Raw genomic sequence first — 25,747 nt, forward strand, 5'->3', positions numbered from 1 at the left:
GTGTGTGTGTGTGTGTGTGTGTGTGTGTGTGTGTGTGTGTGTGTGTGTGACAGATGATAGTGAGATGTGACAGGCACAGTCTGATGATGTCACACGTAAAGGCACTGTGTCATATTGCCTCATGGTGAAGGAAACTGATTCTGCATGGTTTAGACACACAGAAAATAGTGCAAAACTTTTGACCAGGGCCCAGAGGACTCTTTAAAAGTAGTGCACTACAGAGGGAATGGGGTTCCATTTGGGACGCAGTCTAAGACTACTATAGAGACTTGTAGCTCTGGGCTGCTGGGAATATGTCATTTCTACAGGAATGACAAAACGAATGAAAAAGCACTCAGCTAAAACATTTCTACAGGAATGACAAAACGAATGAAAAAGCACTCAGCTAAAACATTTGTTTCACAAATGCTGCATTTTTTTTTTTTCATTTCTGTCTGGTTTCTGGTGATTACACTAATTTTATTCTGCCAAGAAAATATTTCATAACATCGGAAGAATGACAAGTAGTGAGAGAGGGGGGAAGAGAAAGAGGGGGAGGGAGAGAGAGGAAGAGAGAAAGGGGAGAGAGAGAGGGAGAGAGGGGGGAGAGAGAGGGAGAGAGAGAAGGGTGGGGAGGGGAGGGACAGAGGGGGAGAGAAGAAGAGAGGGCAGGGGTGGCGGTAATGAGCGAGAGACCGAGAGAAAGGAGGGGCAGAGAAAGGAGGGAGAGTGAGAGAAAGATAAATGTTTAGTTATTGTGATGTGGAAAAAGAGCTTGGTAAAGTAGCACTGGCCGAGCTGCCTCCCCACTACTGTATCCAGGATATGACCTAATAGCCTAGCTGCCTCCCCACTACTGTATCCAGGATATGACCTAATAGCCTAGCTGCCTCCCCACTACTGTATCCAGGATATGACCTAATAGCCTAGCTGCCTCCCCACTACTGTATCCAGGATATGACCTAATAGCCTAGCTGCCTCCCCACTACTGTATCCAGGATATGACCTAATAGCCTAGCTGCCTCCCCACTACTGTATCCAGGATATGACCTAATAGCCTAGCTGCCTCCCCACTACTGTATCCAGGATATGACCTAATAGCCGAGCTGCCTCCCCGCTACTGTATCCAGGATATGACCTAATAGCCTAGCTGCCTCCCCACTACTGTATCCAGGATATGACCTAATAGCCTAGCTGCCTCCCCACTACTGTATCCAGGATATGACCTAATAGCCTAGCTGCCTCCCCACTACTGTATCCAGGATATGACCCAATAGCCTAGCTGCCTCCCCACTACTGTATCCAGGATATGACCTAATAGCCTAGCTGCCTCCCCACTACTGTATCCAGGATATGACCCAATAGCCTAGCTGCCTCCCCACTACTGTATCCAGGATATGACCTAATAGCCTAGCTGCCTCCCCACTACTGTATCCAGGATATGACCTAATAGCCTAGCTGCCTCCCCACTACTGTATCCAGGATATGACCCAATAGCCTAGCTGCCTCCCCACTACTGTATCCAGGATATGACCTAATAGCCTAGCTGCCTCCCCACTACTGTATCCAGGATATGACCTAATAGCCTAGCCCAGTCGGTTGTACGGTTGTGTGTGTGTGTGATACGGTTGTAGCCCAGGACACTGTAACTGTGGTGTCAGTAGGAGACACATGGACACTCTATATTTCAATCATACTGATACAGGAGCAACACTGAAACACTGTTCTGAGTCCAGCTGAGAGTCCGGAGCCCCCGGCAAAGGCCAGCAAACTGAACTGGAAACAGAAGAGTCACACCTCACACCTCATAGACACTAGCCCAAAGGCCGGCAGATGGTGATTTTTAGTCGTTTCATCTTACCGTCCAAAGGGACTGAATTCAGCCGGCTATACACTCGTATTCCCCATGGACCTGTTAGTACCTGAAACATTCTCCATTCAGGCTGCAAATGGGTCGATTTCCTCCTTAAGCTGATTTAATGGCGAGAAGGTTGAAAAAAACTGGAAAATATGCGTACTTTCTTTATGAAACCCCATTTTCCCCCACTGTGCTATGGTGGCTAATGCTACATCCTGACTGCATACAATATTCAAACCAAGGGTAAACAACAGACTGCTGCAATCTGATTGGCTGAACGTGATATGTAACATCCAGGACCAGAATTTAGCCACTAACATGGTGGTGGAAAATGGTGTTTCATAAAGAAAGTATACATATTTTTCCCATTTCTATTTTATTTTTCCCTTTAAGGGCCTTGTGCGGAAAGGCGAGATGACTCAATATCACCCTCTGTGTATCTGGGTGTATGAGAGTAATATATATATGTTAGATTACATACTTTTCACACATGCTTATAGCTGTGGTGTGTGTGTGTGTGCATCAATGAGTGCATGAGCATGTGCGTTTGTGTGTATGTATGTGCTTCTCCCTGATGTCCAAACTAGCTCTCCCAGATGTACGCCTGCAGGCAGCTTCCCTGCCTCTCTGTGAGTGGTGTGTTTTCACTACATAACACATTCACCAGCTATTAGGGCTGATTGATTCTGCACTGCCGCCTGTTTAGCGCTGCTTAAGTGTTTCTGTGAGGCCACTCAGGCAACCCTGTGCTCTGTGACGCTTTGGGAATGAAGGGGAAGAAAGAAACACAGAGAGAGATGAAAAGAGAGGGAGGGAGAGGGAGAGACATGCAGATAAATAGGGAACAATTGGCATAGCAATAAAGAGAGAGAGAGAGAGAGAGAGAGAGAGAGAGCGAGAGAGAGAGAGAGAGTAGAGGTGTAGAAAAAGAAGGTAAGACGCAGTGAACTAGAGAGAGGGGGGAGAGAAGAGGGAGGGAGGGGGAAAGAAAGAAAGAGGGAGAGAGGTTGAGAGAGAGGGGAAGGGAGGGTGGGAAGGAGTGTTTCTGCTATAGTGGTCTCCTTCTTCTTCATGTATAGACCCCCTAATCATCTCCTGAGGACAACAGGCTTTATGTTAAAACAGACCTACCTCTAATGTACCATAACACACACACTGTGTATCTGCTCGAACACACACATGCACACACACGCACCTCCGCCGAGGCATTTGAAGTGCAAAAGGTCAAAGTTCAAAGGTAGCCTACCAATGCACTGATAGAAACATATGAAGAGATGATAAAGGCTACATAAGATAGTAACTAGGCTAATTATGATAAGGAACAATTTCATAGAAAACAGGGAGGAGGGAAATTATGTGTGCGTGTGTGTGAATTTCCAAGCGTGTGTGTGTTAATGTCCAAGCGTGTGTGTGTTTATGTCCAAGCGTGTGTGTGTGTGTGTGTGTGTGTGTGTGTGTGTGTGTGTGTGTGTGTGTGTGTGTGTGTGTGAATGTCCAAGCGTGTGTGTGTGTGAATGTCCAAGCGTGTGAGTGTTTATGTCCAAGCGTGTGAGTGTTTATGTCCAAGCGTGTGTGTGTTTATGTCCAAGCATGTGTGTGTTTATGTCCAAGCGTGTGTGTGTTTATGTCCAAGTGTGTGTGTGTTTATGTCCAAGTGTGTGTGTGTTTATGTCCAAGCGTGTGTGTGTTTATGTCCAAGCGTGTGTGTGTTTATGTCCAAGTGTGTGTGTGTGTGTTTGTATGTGTGTGTGTGTGTGTGTGTGTGTGTGTGTGTGTGTGTGTGTGTGTGTGTGTGTGTGTGTGTGTGTGTGTGTGAATGTCCAAGCGTGTGTGTGTGTGAATGTCCAAGCGTGTGAGGGTTTATGTCCAAGCGTGTGAGTGTTTATGTCCAAGCGTGTGTGTGTTTATGTCCAAGCATGTGTGTGTTTATGTCCAAGCGTGTGTGTGTTTATGTCCAAGTGTGTGTGTGTTTATGTCCAAGTGTCTGTGTGTTTATGTCCAAGCGTGTGTGTGTTTATGTCCAAGTGTGTGTGTGTTTATGTCCAAGCGTGTGTGTGTTTATGTGAGAGATGACCTGGCTTTGTGAGAGATGACCTGGCTTTGTGAGAGATCACCTGGCTTTGTGAGAGATCACCTGGCTTTGTGAGAGATCACCTGGCTTTGTGAGAGATCACCTGGCTTTGTGAGAGATCACCTGGCTTTGTGAGAGATCACCTGGCTTTGCAGTCATGAAGTTAAGGAGAGGAGGAAAGAAGTCCATTAAAAGTATTGGGACAAATCTGGACAGAGACAGAGACACAGAGAAAGACAGAGAGAAACAGAGAGAGAGACAGAAACAGAGAGAGAGACAGAGAGAGACAGAGAGACAGAGAGAGAGACAGAGAGAGAGACAGTGACAGAGAGAGAGACAGAGAGAGAGACAGAGGCGGAGATGGAGTCAGAGTTGGAGACAGACACAGAGACACAGGGACACAGGGAGACAGATAGACAGCGAGATAGACAGAGACACAGAGAAACAAACAGACAGGGAGACAAAGAGAGAGAGAGACAGACGGAGATAGTGTCTGAGTGCAGCTGGCTTTGAGCCAGAGACAGTTTTGTTTTACATCCCCAGTCCCCTCCCTCCGGCACCAGTCTGCTAATCCCTTTAATTTACATCCCCACTCCCCTCCCTCCGGCACCAGTCTGCTAATCCATTTAATTTACATCCCCACTCCCCTCCCTCCGGCACCAGTCTGTTAACCCCTTTAATTTACATCCCCACTCCCCTCCCTCCGGCACCAGTCTGCTAATCCCTTTAATTTACATCCCCACTCCCCTCCCTCCGGCACCAGTCTGCTAATCCCTTTAATTTACATCCCCACTCCCCTCCCTCCGGCACCAGTCTGTTAATCCCTTTAATTTACATCCCCAGTCCCCTCCCTCCGGCACCAGTCTGCTAATCCCTTTAATTTACATCCCCACTCCCCTCCCTCCGGCACCAGTCTGCTAATCCATTTCATTTACATCCCCACTCCCCTCCCTCCGGCACCAGTCTGTTAACCCCTTTAATTTACATCCCCACTCCCCTCCCTCCGGCACCAGTCTGCTAATCCATTTAATTTACATCCCCACTCCCCTCCCTCCGGCACCAGTCTGTTAACCCCTTTAATTTACATCCCCACTCCCCTCCCTCCGGCACCAGTCTGCTAATCCCTTTAATTTACATCCCCACTCCCCTCCCTCCGGCACCAGTCTGCTAATCCATTTCATTTACATCCCCACTCCCCTCCCTCCGGCACCAGTCTGTTAATCCCTTTAATTTACATCCCCACTCCCCTCCCTCCGGCACCAGTCTGTTAACCCCTTTAATTTACATCCCCACTCCCCTCCCTCCGGCACCAGTCTGCTAATCCATTTAATTTACAAGCACCACTCAGCATCACCCAGTGCAGTGTGTGTTAATCTCTCTTTTTTTTTAAAGCTCTACCTGTGAGTGTGTCTGTGTATCATACGATGAAAGCCTTTCACTATTTGTGTGCGCGTGGGTGTGTGGGTGCGCGTGCGTGCGTGCGTTCGTGTGTGTATGTGCCTACTGTATGTTTGCTTATTTGTGAGTATGATATGCTATTGCCTTTCAGTATGTGCGTGCACTGTCCCTGGTTGTCCACTGTGTTTCTTAACCCTTTGCTGTCCGTACATGGTTCGAGAGGATCAGTATCATGGTGATTCTGCTCAACTGTGTGACCCTGGGGATGTACCAGCCCTGTGAAAACATCGACTGCACTTCAGACCGCTGCCAGATACTACAGGTCAGTCTGTCTGTCTGTGTCTCTGTCTCTGTCTCTGTCTCTGTCTCTGTCTATCTCTGTCTCTGTCTGTCTGTCTGTCTGTCTGTCTGTCTGTCTGTCTGTCTGTCTGTCTGTCTGTCTGTCTGTCTGTCTGTCTGTCTTTGTCTGTCTGTCTGTCTGTCTGTCTGTCTGTCTGTCTGTCTGTCTGTCTGTCTGTCTTTGTCTGTCTGTCTGTCTGTCTGTCTGTCTGTCTGTCTGTCTGTCTGTCTGTCTGTCTGTCTGTCTGTATGTCTGTCTCTGTCTATATCTCTGTATCTCTGTCTCTGTCTCTGTCTGTATGTCTGTCTGTATCTCTGTCTCTGTCTTTATGTATGTCTGTATCTCTGTCTGCATCTCTGTCTCTGTCTGTCTGTCTGTCTGTCTGTCTGTCTGTATCTCTGTCTGTATCTCTGTCTGTCTGTCTGTCTGTCTGTCTGTCTGTCTGTCTGTCTGTCTGTCTGTCTGTCTGTCTGTCTGTCTGTCTGTCTGTCTGTCTGTCTGTGTCTCTGTCTGTCTGTATGTCTGTCTCTGTCTATATCTCTGTATCTCTGTCTCTGTCTGTATGTCTGTCTGTATGTCTGTCTGTCTCTGTCTGTATCTCTGTCTCTGTCTTTATGTATGTCTGTATCTCTGTCTCTGCATCTCTGTCTCTGTCTGTCTGTATCTCTGTCTGTCTGTCTGTATCTCTATCTGTCTGTCTGTCTGTCTGTCTGTCTGTCTGTCTGTCTGTCTGTCTGTCTGTCTGTCTGTCTGTCAAAATGTCACTCCGCAAAGCGGTAGTGCCTCTGCGACAAACTACTTTGTAAAAAAGTGCTAGACAAATTCAGTTTCAACACTGTATCATTTGATGGATTGATTACAGTTTAATACTGACAACATGCGAAAGGCACTGGTGTGACTGATGTAGTGACTGATGTAGTGACTGACAGTGGTGGAAAAAGTAACCAATTATCATACTTGAGTAAAAGTAAATATACCTTAATAGAAAATGACTCAAGTAAAAGTAAAAGTCACTCAGTAAAATACTACTTGAGTAAAAGTCTAAAAGTATTTGGCTTTAAATATACTTAAGTATCAAAAGTAAAAGTATAAATGTTTTCACATTCCTTATATTAAACCAGATGGCACAGTTTTCTTTTTTAAATGTACGGATAGCCAGGGGCACACTCCAACACTCAGACATCATTTACAGATAGCCAAGGGCACACTACAACACTCAGACATCATTTACAGATAGCCAGGGGTACACTCCAACACTCAGACATCATTTACAGATAGCCAGGGGTACACTCCAACACTCAGACATCATTTACACATAGCCAGGGGCACACTCCAATACTCAGACATCATTTACAGATAGCCAGGGGCACACTACAACACTCCAACATAATTTACAGATAGCCAGGGGCACACTCCAACATCATTTACGGATAGCCAGGGGTACACTCCAACACTCAGACATCATTTACAGATAGCCAGGGGCACACTCCAATACTCAGACATCATTTACGGATAGCCAGGGGCACACTCCAACACTCAGACATCATTTACAGATAGCCAGGGACACACTCCAACACTCAGACATCATTTACAGATAGCCAGGGGTACACTCCAACACTCAGACATCATTTACACATAGCCAGGGGCACACTCCAATACTCAGACATCATTTACAGATAGCCAGGGGCACACTACAACACTCCAACATAATTTACAGATAGCCAGGGGTACACTACAACACTCAGACATCATTTACAGATTGCCAGGGGTACACTCCAACACTCAGACATAATTTACAGATAGCCAGGGGCACACTCCAACACTCAGACATCATTTACAGATAGCCAGGGGCACACTCCAACACTCAGACATCATTTACAGATAGCCAGGGGTACACTCCAACACTCAGACATCATTTACAGATAGCCAGGGGTACACTCCAACACTCAGACATCATTTACAGATAGCCAGGGGTACACTCCAACACTCAGACATCATTTACAGATAGCCAGGGGTACACTCCAATACTCAGACATCATTTACAGATAGCCAGGGGCACACTCCAACACTCAGACATCATTTACAGATAGCCAGGGGTACACTCCAACACTCAGACATCATTTACGGATAGCCAGGGGTACACTACAACACTCAGACATCATTTACAGATAGCCAGGGGTACACTCCAACACTCAGACATCATTTGCAGATAGCCAGGGGCACACTCCAACATCATTTACGGATAGCCAGGGGTACACTCCAACACTCAGACATCATTTACAGATAGCCAGGGGCACACTCCAACACTCAGACATCATTTACAGATAGCCAGGGGCACACTCCAACACTCAGACATCATTTACAGATAGCCAGGGGCACACTCCAACACTCAGACATCATTTACAGATAGCCAGGGGCACACTCCAACACTCAGACATCATTTACAGATAGCCAGGGGCACACTCCAACACTCAGACATCATTTACAGATAGCCAGGGGTACACTCCAACACTCAGACATCATTTGCAGATAGCCAGGGGCACACTCCAACATCATTTACGGATAGCCAGGGGTACACTCCAACACTCAGACATCATTTACAGATAGCCAGGGGCACACTCCAACACTCAGACATCATTTACAGATAGCCAGGGGCACACTCCAACACTCAGACATCATTTACAGATAGCCAGGGGCACACTCCAACACTCAGACATCATTTACAGATAGCCAGGGGCACACTCCAACACTCAGACATCATTTACAGATAGCCAGGGGCACACTCCAACACTCAGACATCATTTACAGATAGCCAGGGGCACACTCCAACACTCAGACATCATTAACAGATAGCCAGGGGCACACTCCAACACTCAGACATCATTTACAAAGAAAGCATTTGTGTTTAGTGAGTCCGCCAGATCAGAGGCCGTAGGGATGACCAGGGATGTTCTCTTATTAAGTGTGTGAATTGGACCGTTTTCCTGTCCTGCTAAGCATTAAAAATGTAGCAGGTACTTTTGGGTGTCACGGAAAATGTATGGAGTAAAAAGGACATATCTCTAGTGAAATAATAGAAAATGTTGTCAAAAATAGCAATTGTAAAGTAAAGTACAGATACCCCTAAAACTACTTAGGTAGTACTTTAAAGTATTTGTACTTTACACCACTGGTGACTGATGTAGTGCCTGATGTAGTGCCTGATGTAGTGCCTGATGTAGTGACTGATGTAGTGGCTGATGTAGTGACTGATGTAGTGACTGATGTAGTGACTGATGTAGTGACTGATGTAGTGCCTGATGTAGTGACTGATGTAGTGACTGATGTAGTGCCTGATGTAGTGACTGATGTAGTGCCTGATGTAGTGGCTGATGTAATGACTGATGTAGTGACTGATGTAGTGACTGATGTAGTGACTGATGTAGTGCCTGATGTAGTGACTGATGTAGTGCCTGATGTAGTGACGGATGTAGTGGCTGATGTAGTGACTGATGTAGTGACTGATATAGTGAACATTGCATTACATGTACTGAGCGTTTGTTACGCAATTAACGACACCGTCTGCGCACACGCACGCACAGACACACACATACAGACACACCACGCAACATAGAGAATCCGAAAGGCTGCATGTGTGTGTGTCCTCTCCTGCTGTGTATATCATGGCCCTGTTTGGAAAGGCTCAGTCTAACCTCCCTGTTTTAACACACAGGAGCCAAGGCCCCCGGCTGTAGCTCACTATGAATAAGAAATAAAGCAGAATTTTGTCAGGTTCTAAAGTATCCACTATGAATGTTAGATGAGCCAGTATCTGTAAGGATTGTTGTCGATGCCCAGATGTCTTTGGATGTACATTATTCTTTTTAAATGGCCTGTGTGTGTGTGTGTGTGTGTGTGTGTGTGTGTGTGTGTGTGTGTGTGTGTGTGTGTGTGTGTGTGTGTGTGTGTGTGTGTGTGTGTGTGAGGGAGCTAACTTCATCACACATCAAAATGATTAGCCCACACATCGCTGAGCGACACATGTTCACACACATCTCCCCAAGCCCTCTCGACCACTCACATCGCAGTGTAATGAAGAACACACCAATAACAGGAGATTATAGGAACCCCTGCACCAAATAACAGCGTTTGACTACCTCTCTAATCAGCAGTGTGTAAATAGTGTATATCGGTGGTTTAAAGTCCCAGTGCAGTCCTAAATATGTCCCTGTGTTTTATTCAGGGTCTTTAGAAAGTCTACACTCCCTTTTGGGTTTCTTCACATTTTATTGTGTTACAAAGTGGGATTGAAATGGATTATAATTGCCATTTTTTGTTAACGATCTACACAAAATACTCTAATGTCAAAGTGGAAGATCATTTTTTTAAAAGCTTAATGAAAAATAAAACACTAATATATCTTGATTGGATAAGTATTCAACCCCCTGAATCAATACATATTAGAATCCCCTTTGGCAGCAATTACAGCTGTGAGTCTTCTTCGGTAACTCTCTAAGAGCGTTGCACACCTGGATTGTACAATATTTGCCCATTATTCTTTTCTAAGTTCTTCAAGCTCTGTCATGGTGACATCACCAGGCGGTAAATTAGTTAATAGACCAACAAACCTCTCTGCCAATAACAGCTATTTTCAGTGTTTCCCTCCCCACTCCCTGACAGTCCTAGCAAAATTCTCTCTTTAGAAATTGTCCTTTACTAAGAAGCTATTTTTGTTTCTTTTTGACCATTTTAATTGAAAATAATCAATTGTTACCCAGAAATGATTTGATATTGAGATAAAAATGTCTGTATTGGACCTTTAATGCATAACTAGGACAAAGACATACAGTACATTCATACGCACGCACACACACACATATACACACACATATACACACACATATACACACACACACACACACACACACACACACAGTCAGTGACAGATGCAATCATGTCCCAGTCACTCTGTCAATTGATAATCATTAACAAGTTAATTAAAGTAGTGTTTTGATCGAAGGTTGATATTTTCATTGTTGTCTCATCTGCTAGTTGCGACAGAAAACAATCATAACCAATCAAGCCACTGTCGCTGGGCGGGACATTACACCCACAGCAGTGGTTTGGGCTAGGGTCGTTTTAGTTTCAGAACACAAAAACGTGTGTGTGTGTGTGTGTTCTTTTTTCTTTATCAACAGGTGTTTTCATCAGTTTCAAGAATATGTGCTTCCTCATTTCGTACAAATCTGACAAATCTCTCTCTCTCTCTCTCTCTCTCTCTCTCTCTCTCTCTCTCCTCTCTCTCTCTCTCTCCTCTCTCTCGCCCCTCTGTCAGGCGTTCGATGCGTTCATCTACATCTTCTTTGCGTTGGAGATGGTGGTGAAGATGGTGGCGCTGGGAATCTTCGGGAGACGCTGTTACCTTGGCGACACCTGGAACAGACTAGACTTCTTCATCGTCATGTCTGGGTTAGATCACTCTTCTTCCTTTCCTTCTTCCTTTCCTTCTTCCTTTCCTTCCTGTAAAGAGTGTAGGTGGGAGCTAGGTGAATAGTACTGAATCATAGATAGTACTGTACATACTCTGCAGATGTAGGGCTTCAACCAGCAACCATGTCTTTATGAGAAGGTGCACTACCACACTGTGCCATAAAGTTGCAGACCTCTTGGCAGATGCAGCAGTAGACCGGGTGAAGAGATGCAGAGGGCCTTTTAGACTCACACATCTGTAGTTTAGCCTGGCTTCTTCTGTTGTTTCTCCTTCACACGTTTCTCCTGTCAAAGCCAGGCTGTGTTAAAACTAGGGTTTGATGTCGAGCTGGAAAAAGTCTGGTTTGATGTTGATGAAATCAGTTGAGTTCAAGTAGATGGGTGCACAGACACACTCACACATGCACGTACGCACACACACCACAAAAACTCTCTCACACACACACAAGCAAACACACACACACACACACACACACACATACCACAACAACTCTCTCACACACACACAAACACACACACACACACACACACACACATATACACACCACAACAACTGTCACACACACACACACACACACACACACACACACACACACACACACACACACACACACACACACACACACACACACACACACACACACACACAGTCAGCTGCCCTCACCAACATGAAAACCTCTCTCCGAGAACAGGTTTGAAATCCTTGAAGTCATTAGAGATAACAGTGGGGAGTCTGAGGCAGTTGTCTGGAGCCTCTTCTGTGCTGTTGTCTGTTCTGTGCAGCAGGGCTCAGCTCACATGGAGTGTTGCTGTTGTGTTGTGATTCCTTACATAACAAGATGCTTCTGTCTGCTTGACATGCCAGGTGTTGGTGTATCTCTCTGTCTGTCTCTCTTTCACTCTCTCCCTCATGCTATTTCCTTCTCTCTCTCCCTCTCTCTCTTTCACTTTCTCTTTCTCTCTATCTATTTCTCCCTTTCTCTCCCTTTCTAGCTCTATAAATCCTTAGAAAAATAGTGTGTGTTTGTCTGCAAGTGTGTGTGTGTTAGGGGGTGGTTGAGTTAGTCCATTGGGTAAAGAGCTCATTATAAATGCATAAGCTCAGCCTGTTCTGACAGCAGCCTCATCAACCTTTACAGCGGTCACCGATCATGTCTCACACACACACACACACACACACACACACACACACACACACACACACACACACACACACACACACACACACACACACACACACACACACACACACACACACACACACACACCGTCAGGCGTGTAAAGGATTGTGAGAAAAAGAGAGCATAAGCTCTGCCATAACAGAATTACTGGGCTAGATAGATGGACATTCATCTTTATTTGAGTTGAGCACTGCATCTCAAAGGACTGCCAAGGGGCGGTGATTGAAGTGTGTGTGTGTGTGTGTGTGTGTGTGTGTGTGTGTGTGTGTGTGTGTGTGTGTGTGTGTGTGTGTGTGTGTGTGTGTGTGTGTGTGTGTGTGTGTGTGTGTGTGTGTGTGCGTGTGTGTGTGTGTGTTCCATCACCATTTGTGTGTGAGTGCCTCTATGCCTGCATGCGTCTTTGTATGTGTTGGTATGTGCTTCAGGCAGAGTGCCTCAGTACTTGTCTTTCATTAGCTGTCATTAGCCACCAGGCTAATTGAACAGGATGGTGGTCCAGACAGTGTTAACGCTGCATTACCAAACTAGAGCTGCCAGTCCCCCATAAGGTCCCTGTTCATTACCCCGGGGCAAAGACACACTGTGACTATCTGCCCTGTTTCTCCCCTCTCTCTGTCCATAGTTGATTTATCTAGTTTGTATTTCTCAGTACATGTCTTTTTTGTTTGGGGGGGTTGATCAGTTTTAAAAATGCAGATAGATTGTGGCTTCCATCAGTTGAATTGTCTGGATCATTTCCAATCCTCCCAATTTTTGGGGAACTATAAATATATATAAAAACTTTTTTTAACATTATTTTCCCTTAACCCTACCATCCCTCCACTAATTGGACAACACTTAGTCTTCTACTTCCAGCTTATACAGTGGCAAGAAATAGTATGTCAACCCTGTGGAAATACCTGGATTTCTGCATAAATTGGTCATAAAATTTGATCTGATCTTCAACTAGGTCACAACAATAGACAAACACAGTCTGCTTAAACTAATAACACACAAACAATTATACGTTTTCATGTCTTTATTGAACACACCTTGTAAACATTCACAGTGCAGGGTGGGAAAAGTATGTGAACCCTTGGATTTAATAACTGGTTGACCCTCCTTTGGCAGCAATAAACTCAACCAAACGTTTTCTGTAGTTGCGGATCAGACCTGCACAACGGTCGGGAGGAATTTTGGACCATTCCCCTTTACAAAACTCTTTCAGTTCAGCAATATTCTTGCTATGTCTGGTGTGAACTGCTCTCTTGAGGTCATGCCACAGCATCTCAATGGGTTGAGGTCAGGACTCTGACTGGGCCACTCCAGAAGGCATATTTTCTTCTGTTGAAGCCCTTTTGTTGTTGATTTACTTCTGTGTTTTGGGTTGTTGTCCTGTTGCATCACCCAAATTCAATTGGCGAACAGAGCCTTACATTCTCCTGCGAAATGTCTTAATAAATTGGGAATTCATTTTTCCGTCAATGATAGTAAGTTGTCCAGGCCCTGAGGCAGCAAAGCGGCCCCAAACCATGATGCTCCCTCCACCATACTTTACAGTTGGGATGAGGTTTTGATGTAGGTGTGCTGTGCATTTTTTTTCTCCACACACATTTTTCTCCACACACGTGTTCCTTCCAAACAACTAAACTGTAGTTTCATCTGTCCACAGAATATTTTGCCAGTAGCGCTGTAGAACATCCAGGTGCACTTGCAAACTTCAAATGTGCAGCCATGCTTTTTTTGAACAGCAGTGGCTTCTTCCATGGTGTCTTTCCATGAACACTATTCTTGTTTAGTGTTTTACGTATCGTAGACTCGTCAACAGAGATGTTAGCATGTTCCAGAGATTTCTGTAAGTCTTTAGCTGAAACTCTAGGATTGTTCTTAACCTCATTGAGCATTCTGCACTGTGCTCTTGTGGTCATCTTTGCAGGATGGCCACTCCTAGGGAGAGTAGCAACAGTGCTGAACTTTCTCCATTTATAGACAATTTGTCTTACCATGGACTGATGAACATCAAGGCTTTTAGAGATACTTTTGTAAACCTGTCCAGCATTATGCAAGTCAACAATTCTTAATCTTAGGTCTTCTGAGATCTCTTTTGTTCGAGGCATGGTTCACATCAGGCAATGCTTCTTGTGAATAGCAAACAAAAATGTTATGAGTGTTTTTTAAAGGGCAAGGCAGCTCTAACCAACATCTCCAATCTCGTCTCATTGATTGGACTCCAGGTTAGCTGACTCCTGACTCCAATTAGCTTTTGGAGAAGTCATTAGTCTAGGGGTTCACAAACTTTTTCCAACCTACACTGTGAATGTTTAAATTATGTATTCAATATAGACAAGAAAAATACAATAATTTGTGTGTTGTTTGTCCATTGTTGTGTCTTCGTCCAACTCACACTTCCAAACACTTAGATCCCCGGAACGCAGTCCACTTTCCAGCTCACGCTCTAGATCCCAATCACCGGAATTCTAATCACCTGTTCACACACCTGCATGTCATCATCCCACACTATTTAGTTCAGTTCCTAGCACCCCATCACTGTGAGGTATTGTTTGTTATGAGAGACATCTTTTCGGAGCTCTGGTTTTTCCCCGTCCTTCTCTCCTCCCGTGTATGATAGTTTTTGCCTGCCTCACTCACATGCCTTTTGCCTGTCTCACTCACATGCCTTTTGCCTGTACTGTTGCCATTTTTGGACCTACCGTGTATGACCTTCTGCCTGCCCCTGGACCCAGCTACCTGCCTCCTCCTATGGTCCCTTTCAATAAACACCTGCTGCGCTCTGCGCTTGAAACCAGCTCTGTCTCCCTCATGTTCATTACACTTAGATGAAGATCAGATCAAATTTGATGACCAATTTATGCAGAAATCCAGGTAATTCCAAAGGGTTCACATACTTTTTCTTGCCACTGTATATACTATATACATTTTATGGACACAGTATCTTTTACAATAGTTATCTTTGATTGTTTTTGTCCCATCCTTCAGCTCTACTCAACCCCTCCCATCTATCTCTGACCACCATCCAGTCCCATCCTTCAGCTCTACTCAACCCCTCCCATCTATCTCTGACCACCATCCAGTCCCATCCTTCAGCTCTACTCAACCCCTCCCATCTATCTCTGAACACCATCCAGTCCCATCCTTCAGCTCTACTCAACCCCTCCCATCTATCTCTGACCACCATCCAGTCCCATCCTTCAGCTCTACTCAACCCCTCCCATCTATCTCTGACCACCATCCAGTCCCATCCTTCAGCTCTCCTCAACCCCTCCCATCTATCTCTGACCACCATCCAGTCCCATCCTTCAGCTCTACTCAACCCCTCCCATCTATCTCTGACCACCATCCAGTCCCATCCTTCAGCTCTACTCAACCCCTCCCATCTATCTCTGACCACCATCCAGTCCCATCCTTCAGCTCTACTCAACCCCTCCCATCTATCTCTGACCACCATCCAGTCCCATCCTTCAGCTCTACTCAACCCCTCCCATCTATCTCTGAACATCATCCAGTCCCATCCTTCAGCTCTACTCAACCCCTCCCATCTATCTCTGACCACCATCCAGTCCCATCCTTCAGCTCTACTCAACCCCTCCCATCTATCTCTGACCACCATCCAGTCCCATCCTTCAGCTCTACTCAACCCCTCCCATCTATCTCTGACCACCATCCAGTCCCATCCTTCAGCTCTACTCAACCCCTCCCATCTATCTCTGACCACCATCCAGTCCCATCCTTCAGCTCTACTCAACCCCTCCCATCTATCTCTGAACATCATCCAGTTTTGATTTCTATTTGACATATTTTTCAACTGTGTTGTGATGTTTCACAAAAGTTCGGAACCTTTCTATTCTGATAGATTCTACTGATTGTAAATTAAGGATAACATTTTTTGCTAGAAGTATTATTATATTATTGATCGATTGACTAAAACGTTTTAAATCACCTAGTTAGCTACAGGTAAATATTACAATTCTTCAGCCATTCCTGAACTTGTGACCAAAAACAAGCAACATATGGAAGGTACCAAAACAAATGATCTAATGATTGTCTCTTCGCAGCAAAATCTGTAGAGCTGGGATGGTTGTATCCTCCATATAACATTCTATTGGTTCCAATCATTTTGTATATTTTCAATTGAAAAACTCTGTTTTGAATCCAGTGTTTTACATTTTAGTCATTTAGCAGACGCTGTTATCCAGAGCAACTTACAGTATTAAATACATACATTTCATTCAATGCATTTATTTTTTTTGTACTGGCCCCCGTGGGAATCGAACCCACAACCCTGGCGTTGCATACACCATGCTGGCATTGCAAACACCATGCTCTACCAACTGAGCCACAGGGAAGACTGACCATTTGTGTATCAGTTCATAAAACTATGTACCATGGAATCGGTACATAAATCTCTTCCCAACTATTTTGCAATCTATATGGCACACCGGTCTCTCAATTTTTTTGGTCTTTAAATGAAACTGGTATAATTTTGGTCTTTAATGCAGGGCTGACAGAGAAGTTCCTTACTTTCTCCCCCTTCCACTTGCCTCTTCCATTTTTCAGGTAATGCTGCAATTAGTTGGTTGTAATTTTGAGTAGAGCAGACATGTCCATATATTTTTGTTAGCTGAACATGTGACATAACTACACCAGTCCTATATATGATATCATTTACAAAGATTATACCTTTTTATGTTTTTTATTATAAAAATATATATTTTTTATCAGTTAGTATATTTGAGTTTAACCATAATATTTGTTGTATTTCTTCTGTCTTTTCTGGTGGATTAAACTGAAATTGCAACCAAATTTCTATGGCTTGTTTTAAAAATAGCGATATTTTGGAGATTATTTCATTTTCAAATAAGAGGTCGTAATCTGAATACGGGGAAAAAGGCCGTTCTTGAACATGAGGTGAGACATTCTTACTAATCTGCTAGAGAACCAGTTTGGATTTAAGTATAACTTTTGTATGACTGAAGCCTTTAGTGAGAGGACTAATGCTTTAATATTTAATCATTTCTGCCCTCTGAATTCATATTCATTACATAAATAGGCCGTTTAATTTCTCTCTCCTATCTATTGTTCTTTCTTCCTACTTAATTCTCCCCTTTCTCAATTTTATTACTACCTCTATCGCTCTCCCTCTTTCTCTCTCTCCCTCTTTTTTCTTCCTCTCTTTCTCCCCCCTCTCTCCTTCCCTCTATATTAAGGGCTGGTATTAAGTGGAGGTATAAATCAAAGGTGGTCAGATGATCCTATCAGTGAGCTCTACTGTAATGAACTTACAGACTCTGAAGTTTGACCTCCAATCTTACTGCAGTCAAACAGATAGTTGACATTCTACAGTACTTCTAGGAAGGCTAGAATAAGTTGGCATTGATTTTGTCTGCTGCCTGTTTCAAGTTGATGTGTCAGTGAAAGAAAGATGAGATATGCATTGAAATACATTAAATCTTAAAGCTGAGTGACACCAAGAAGGAGAGGGTCTCATTCTGTTAGTGTGTGTGTGTGTGTGTGTGTGTGTGTGTGTGTGTGTGTGTGTGTGTGTGTGTGTGTGTGTGTGTGTGTGTGTGTGTGTGCCTGCGTGTGATTAGTGATTCTGATCAGCAGGCTACTCTGATCCTAATCACCAGGAAGTCCAATATCACTGATTCACATTATTACTGCGTTATGCACACACACACACACACACACACACACACACACACACACACACACACACACACACACACACACACACACACACACACACACACACACACACACACACACACACACACACACACACACACACACACACATACTCTTTCAATGGTCTGCAGTAGTGGAGAATGTTGATGTTGTACTATGCTGTTCCAGTCACACTCTGGCCCTTCTCCCTTGATGCATCTCTCTCATGAACCTCTCTCTCCTTTTCCCCAGGGACCCCTTCCCTTTTTCCCATAATCCTTTCTGGCCCACTACAGCTGTGGCCCAATATTCCACAGGGCTAGACTACATCTCAGATGTGTCTATTTCAGCTCACATGCTTTATTTTCTATGGGTTTATTTTCTACTGGGGTAGGGAGGGATGTACTGATTGACAGACAGACCAATCGATCGATCGATAAATATTTAGATTTCATTGATACCATCAGATTAAAGGTGTTATAGTTATATAGAAATCCCATTTTGTCTGTGTCCTCTCTGCTTGCCTCTCTGCTTGGCTTTGTGTTCAGTGTGTGTGTTGTCCTTTCCTGCTGATCCTGCTGCTTGCTGTGCTATGGAGAATAGAGTTGAGCTGAGCTATCGCTGTGTGCAGACCAGGATTACAGCTCACACTGCGCGCATGTACACACACACACGCACACACACACAGGCATGCCAGCGTCTCACACAACACCGACAAAACACACACATCCACACACATTTACTCACACACCCATATACACACACACACACAACCATATACATATACACCCATATACCCACACACCCATATACCCACACACCCATATACCCACACACCCATATACCCACACACCCATATACCCACACACCCATATACCCACACACCCATATACCCACACACCCATATACCCACACACCCATACACACACACACCCATATACCCACACACCCATATACCCACACACCCATATACCCACACACCCATATACCCACACACCCATATACCCACACACCCATACACACACACACCCATATACCCACACACCCATATACCCACACACCCATATACCCACACACCCATATACCCACACACCCATATACCCACACACCCATATACCCACACACCCATATACCCACACACCCATATACCCACACACCCATATACACACACCCATATACCCACACACCCATATACCCACACACCCATATACACCCATATACCCACACACCCATATACCCACACACCCATATACCCACACACCCATATACCCACACACCCATATACCCACACACCCATATACCCACACACCCATATACCCACACACCCATATACCCACACACCCATATACCCACACACCCATATACCCACACACCCGGTGTCAGTTCTCTCCCAATCCTACTGCTGTGGATTGCCACTTCCCAAGGAGAGAGTAACAGGGGTTACAGCACAGAGGAAGCATACTGGACATAATACTGACACACACTCACTAGCCCCTAGCCTGCGTCATCCATTGGAAACCCAGGATACATAAAAGGCTAAGAGATGAAGGGATGGAGCCAAAAAAAGGAGTGTTAAAAAAGAGAGAACAATTAGATAGAGGAGGCCTGCGGCGGCTAATTACTCTGACAAACACACAGGCTGATTGATATGTACAGGAGCAGCTGCAGTCAGACACAGAGGAACACACACCTCGCAGTCACACACACACACCTCTCTTTCCACACTACAGGTGGCTGGTGGCACCTAATTGGAGAAGACAGGCTCATAGTAATGGCTGGAATGGAATAAATGGAATGGTATCAAACACATCAAACACACGTTGTGTTCCATTTATTCCATTCCAGCCATTATTATGAGTCGTCCTCCCTCTCACCAACCTCCTGTGGCACACACACACCTTTCCTCTCCACATACACCCTCTCTCTTTTGTCTCCTTTTTTACATAGCTCCTCAATCTTCATCCCTCTCTTCTGCCTTCCCCTCTGGTCCTCCTTTTTCCTGACGTGTTGTGTTCTCCTTCCTTCACCTCTGCTCTTCCACAACTCCCTTCTCTTTTTTCTCTCTCTTTCTATTTCCTCTGTTCCCCTCTCTCTTCATCTTTCCTCTCCTCCTCCCCCAGTTATCTCTAATTCAATTAGTAGAGCACTGAGCCATGAAGACATCAACAAGGGAGGTCTGGCGGGTTTGAGAAGTTAGAAAGGAAGTTTGTGTTTGTGTGTTTCAGTACGCACATGTGCTTATGTACACTTCTCTGTGTGTACTCTCTTGCATGTGTGTATTTGTTATTTCTGCGACTCCGTTACTTGCCCCCAATATCGCAGAAGCACTCCACCCATCGTCTCTTTACAGAACTTTGCTATTCTCATTAAATGTCTGTGTAGAATGTTTGCCTGTGCTTTAATGTCAGAGCGCGTCGGGAGTGACAGCAGGGCTATGTTTCCCTTCACAAGTCCTCCTCTGTTACGGTGACATTTCAGTTGGCAGCTTGACATTTTTAGCTGGTCCTCCATCGAACTGACATTAGATGGCTTTGGACGTGCGAGGCGAGGAACACCGGCTCCCAGGGACGGCTTGCCTCTAGGCTAGATGGGTTCAATTCAGACTGTGCGTGGGGGGGTGTAGTATTTACTAGTATTTATTGGGATCCCTGGGTTCCAAACAGGTTTGTGTGTGTGTGTGTGTGTGTGTGTGTGTGTGTGTGTGTGTGTGTGTGTGTGTGTGTGTGTGTGTGTGTGTGTGTGTGTGTGTGTGTGTGTGTGATCCTTTTTCACTATTATCAGTTGTGTCCTTGTGTCACATCCTGACCAGTATTAGGGGTTATTTGTCATTGTAGTTTGGTCAGGGCGTGGCAGGTGTGTGTTTGTTTTGTGTTGTCGGGGTTTTGGGGTTTTGTTCTGTTTTGTATTTCTATGGTTTTTCTGTTTTAATTTTTTTTTGCTCCTGTTATATTGACCTTTTTATTGCTTATAAAAAATATATAATGTATTGAATTGATTTAAAGTTTTAATTTTGTATCTGTGATATTGACTTGCTGTATTTATTATTATTATTGGTATGGCTCTCAATCAGGAACAGCTGTACTTCGTTGTTGCTGATTGGGAGTCATACTTAGGTAGCCCTTTTTCACCTGTCGTTTGTGGGAAGTTGTTTTTGCATTGCTGTGTGTAGCCTGCCAGACTGTTTGTCGTTCGTTCGTTTTCTTGTTTTGTTACGTGTCTCTAATAAAAGTTAAATATGAGCACTCAACCCGCTGCCTTGGTCTACTCCGTACGACGGCCGTTACACCTTGTGTAAATCAATGGTCTAGCCTCTCTCCTCTCCCCAGTAAAGCAGCAGATTTACAGTAGCAATCATCACTCTGGATTCATGAATTATGGAGCTATAGGGAGCTATACGGAGATACAGTATACAGCTATGGAAATGTTGATCTGTAGCAATATCCAGCTACTGTTTAATAATATGGAAATGTTGATCTGTGGCAAAACCCAGCTACTGTTTATGATAATATGGAAATGTTGATCTGTGGCAATATTCAGCTACTGTTTATGATAATATGGAAATGAGGAGATAGATCTGACTGTTCATATATATAGTCCATTGTGATACCAGGGACGATTATGAGTGAATGGTTTGATTCACCAAACCCCCTTTCTTTCATTATCTTTACTACTGCAGTATATATCCCTGTCTCCCTCACTCACTCTATCCTCTCTCTCTCCATCGTCTCTCACTCTATCCTCTATCTCTCGTCTCTCACTCTATCCTCTATCTCTCCATCGTCTCTCACTCTATCCTCTCTCTCTCCATCGTCTCTCACTCTATCCTCTATCTCTCGTCTCTCACTCTATCCTCTATCTCTCGTCTCTCACTCTATCCTCTATCTCGCCATCATCTTTCACTCTATCCTCTATCTCTCGTCTCTCACTCTATCCTCTATCTCTCCATCGTCTCTCACTCTATCCTCTATCTCTCGTCTCTCACTCTATCCTCTATCTCGCCATCATCTTTCACTCTATCCTCTATCTCTCGTCTCTCACTCTATCCTCTATCTCTCCATCGTCTCTCACTCTATCCTCTATCTCTCGTCTCTCACTCTATCCTCTATCTCTCCATCATCTCTCACTCGATCCTCTATCTCTCCATTGTCTCTCACTCTATCCTCTGTCTCTCCATCATCTCTCTCTCTATCCTCTATCTCTCATCTCTCACTCTATCCTCCATCTCGCCATCATCTTTCACTCTATCCTCTATCTCTCGTCTCTCACTCTATCCTCTATCTCGCCATCATCTTTCACTCTATCCCCTATCTCTCGTCTCTCACTCTATCCTCTATCTCGTCATCATCTCTCACTCTATTCTCTATCTCTCCATCGTCTCTCACTCTATCCTCTATCTCGCCATCATCTTTCACTCTATCCTCTATCTCTCATCTCTCACTCTATCCTCTATCTCTCCATCATCTCTCACTCTATCCTCTATGTCTCGTCTCTCACTCTATCCTCTATCTCGCCATCATCTTTCACTCTATCCTCTATCTCTCGTCTCTCACACTATCCTCTATCTCTCCGTCATCTCTCACTCTATCCTCTATCTCTCCATTGTCTCTCACACTATCCTCTGTCTCTCCATCATCTCTCTCTATATCCTCTATCTCTCATCGTCTCTCACTCTATCCTCTGTCTCTCATCATCTCTCACTCTATCCTCTATCTCTCATCTCTCACTCTATCCTCTATCTCTCATCATCTCTCACTCTATCCTCTATCTCTCCATCTCTCACTCACTCTATCCTCTCTCTCACCATTACTCACCCACTCTATCCTCTCTCTCGCTCCATCTCTCACTCACTCAGTCCTCTCTCTCTGTCTCTCTCACTCAGTTTTCTATTGCTATCATCACCTATCACTCTATCCTCTCTCCATTTTTCACTCTATATCCTCTTTCTCTCCATCTCTCACAGTATCCTCTCTCTCTCTGTCAACTCTCACTCTATCCTCTCTCACTCCATCACCTCTCACTCCATCTTAGGTGTCTGTGTGTATGTGTGTGTGTAAGCCTCCTACTCTGCCTCTCAAATATGATCCACATCCCCTCATCACTGTTAAGGCTGTTCCATAACTCCACTGATGAGAAACACAACAGACAGACTACAACAGAAGCATATCAGAAGCATTGTAACAGTAGCATCCTTCAGATAGTGAGACTTTATTGCCTGTAATCAGCTCCAGACTGGGTGTGTGTTCTGAGAGGAAGAGGAGAGATCAGCTTACTGCCTGACTGCCTGACTGACTGACTGACTGACTGGCTGACTGGCTGACTGTTTGACTGGCTGACTAACTGGCTGACTAACTGGCTGACTAACTGGCTGACTGGCTGACTGGCTGACTGACTGCATGGAGAGATCATAGGGAGTTTTACTGGTGCTTGTCTATACAAAACACACTTCAACTCACTGACTCGTATTTTATTCAAGCTATTCAAGACTCATGATTATGCATGGGTGACTGTTCTCACAGACTTAAACACAGCATTCTAAGCCCGGTGACATACACGTGTGTGTGTGTGTGTGTGTAACCTCATTGTCAATCAAACTAAAGAGGAAATCATCCACTGTGTTTGTAGCTAGATCACCCCAGTGTCACAGTGTATTATTTCACCTCTTCCATCACTATGGAGATGGTAAATGTACAATCGTCTCTTGCCCTTTTGTCACATCCTCTCTTCTCTAGTGAGACTAGGAGCACTGTGAGGCCACGTGTATATGTCCCAGCACTTCTGCTTGCTAGAGAGGACAGTACTGATGGAATTTACATTGTTTGTCACTGTGTGTGTGTGCGAGTGTGAGAGTATGAGCGTTGTGTGTGTGTGTGTGTGTGTGTGTGTGTGTGTGTGTGTGTGTGTGTGTGTGTGTGTGTGTGTGTGTGTGTGTGTGTGTGTGTGTGTGTGTGTGTGTGTGTGTGTGTGTGTGTGTGTTTGAGACGATTATGCCATCGCTCAAAGATGAAATTGACATAATGGGGATTGTCAAGCAGAACATGTTCTTCTCAGACACTATTCTTGGAGCTTGGAGGAGAAATCATTCCACCCTCTCTCTCTCCACAGCCAGGTCACCCGTGATACAAGTCAGTATTCAACGTCCTTCCCTGTCTGAAGACGTCGGGAGATGACGTGGAAACTCTAATTACAAAGATTGCAAGTTCGAATCCAACAATAGAATACCTTAACCATTCTGAGTTAATGCCTAACCTTAAGATTTCAGAGTTCAAGCCTAAACTTAACCTTAAGAATTCTGAATAAATGCCTAAACTTAACCTTAAACACTTTGAAATGTTATGTTTGCAACCACTTCAAAATTCTGCATTTCAGAAACATGGACGAACGTCTAATTCTGGCGTGAGACTGTGAGAACTAGCTGCTCTCCATCCCTCCACCCTCTCTGACTCCCTGGCATTATCACAATCAATATCTAGTTCCCTTTCCCTGTTTCACCCTTTCCTTTCCTCTTTATCCCTCTCTATTCTCCTCTCATGACCTCTCCACCTTCCTCTCCAACCTGTCACCCTGTTGTGGTACCTCTTTGCATGACACATGACACCACATTTTAAGCCCACTAAGATGGAGGTCAGAGGACACAGGAAGCACAGGCAGCTTTAGCTATATTATATCCTTTAGCTTATAGCTGCAAAGTGTTCTGTACTGTGTAACCACTAAACCATAACACCTATTAAACTCCTCTCACTGTCAACTGCGTTTATTTTCAGCAAACTTAACATGTGTAAATATTTGTATGAACATAACAAGATTCCACAACTGAGACATAAACTGAACAAGTTCCACAGGCATGTGACTAACAGAAATTGAATAATGTCTCCCTGAACAAAGGGGGGGGGGGGGGGGGGGGGGGGTCAAAATCAAAAGTAACAGTCAGTATCTGGTGTGGCCACCAGCTGCATTAAGTACTGCAGTGCATCTCCTTCTCATGGACTGCACCAGATTTGCCAGTTCCTGCTGTGAGATGTTACCCCACTCTTCCACCTAGGCAACTGCAAGTTCCTGGACATTTCTGGGTGGAATGGCCCTAGCCCTCACCCTCCGATCCAACAGGTCCCAGACGTGCTCAATGGGATTGAGATCCAGGCTCTTCGCTGGTCATGGCAGAACACTGACATTCCTGTCTTGCAGGAAATCACGCACAGAACGAGCAGTATGGCTGGTGGCATTGTCATGCTGGAGGGTCATGTCAGGATGAGCCTGCAGGAAGGGTACCACATGAGGGAGGAGGATGTCTTCCCTGTAATGCACAGCGTTGAGATTGCTTGCAATGACAAAAAGCTCAGTCCGATGACGCTGTGACACACCGCCCCAGACCATGACGTACGCTCCACCTCCAAATCGATCCCGCTCCAGAGTACAGGCCTAGATGTAACGCTCATTCCTTCAACAATAAACGCGAATCCGACCATCACCCCTGGTGAGACAAAACCGCGACTCGTCAGTGAAGAGCACTTTTTGCCAGTCCTGGTTTGTCCAGCCTCTCTCAGCCTATTGCGGACAGTCTGAGCACTGATGGAGGGATTGTGCGTTCCTGGTGTAACTCGGGCAGTTGTTGTTGCCATCCTGTACCTGTCCCGCAGGTGTGATGTTCGGATGTACCGATCCTGTGCTGTTGTTCGGATATACCGATCCTCTCTTTTTCTCGCCGTCCTGGTTTTTGACCCTTGCCTCTCCTGACCCTGAGCCTGCCTGCCGTCCTGTACCTTTGCTTCTGTTTCTGTAATAAACATTGT

The 25,747-nt window shown here is 44.8% G+C and overlaps 1 protein-coding gene across 1 annotated transcript in view; it reads left to right on the forward strand.

Moving 5' to 3' along the window:
- LOC115205003 (voltage-dependent T-type calcium channel subunit alpha-1I) overlaps positions 1-25,747 on the forward strand; it is a gene marked incomplete in the record, with an annotated part of 276,994 nt that overhangs the window by 147,576 nt on the left and 103,671 nt on the right. Inside the window, 2 exon segments of the mRNA XM_029770574.1 lie at positions 5,517-5,628; positions 10,961-11,094. Of these exon segments, the coding sequence (XP_029626434.1) occupies positions 5,517-5,628; positions 10,961-11,094 (246 nt within the window).

The sequence above is a fragment of the Salmo trutta genome, chromosome 1 (assembly GCF_901001165.1).
Source record: "Salmo trutta chromosome 1, fSalTru1.1, whole genome shotgun sequence".
In the NCBI taxonomy this organism is placed as follows: domain Eukaryota; kingdom Metazoa; phylum Chordata; class Actinopteri; order Salmoniformes; family Salmonidae; genus Salmo; species Salmo trutta.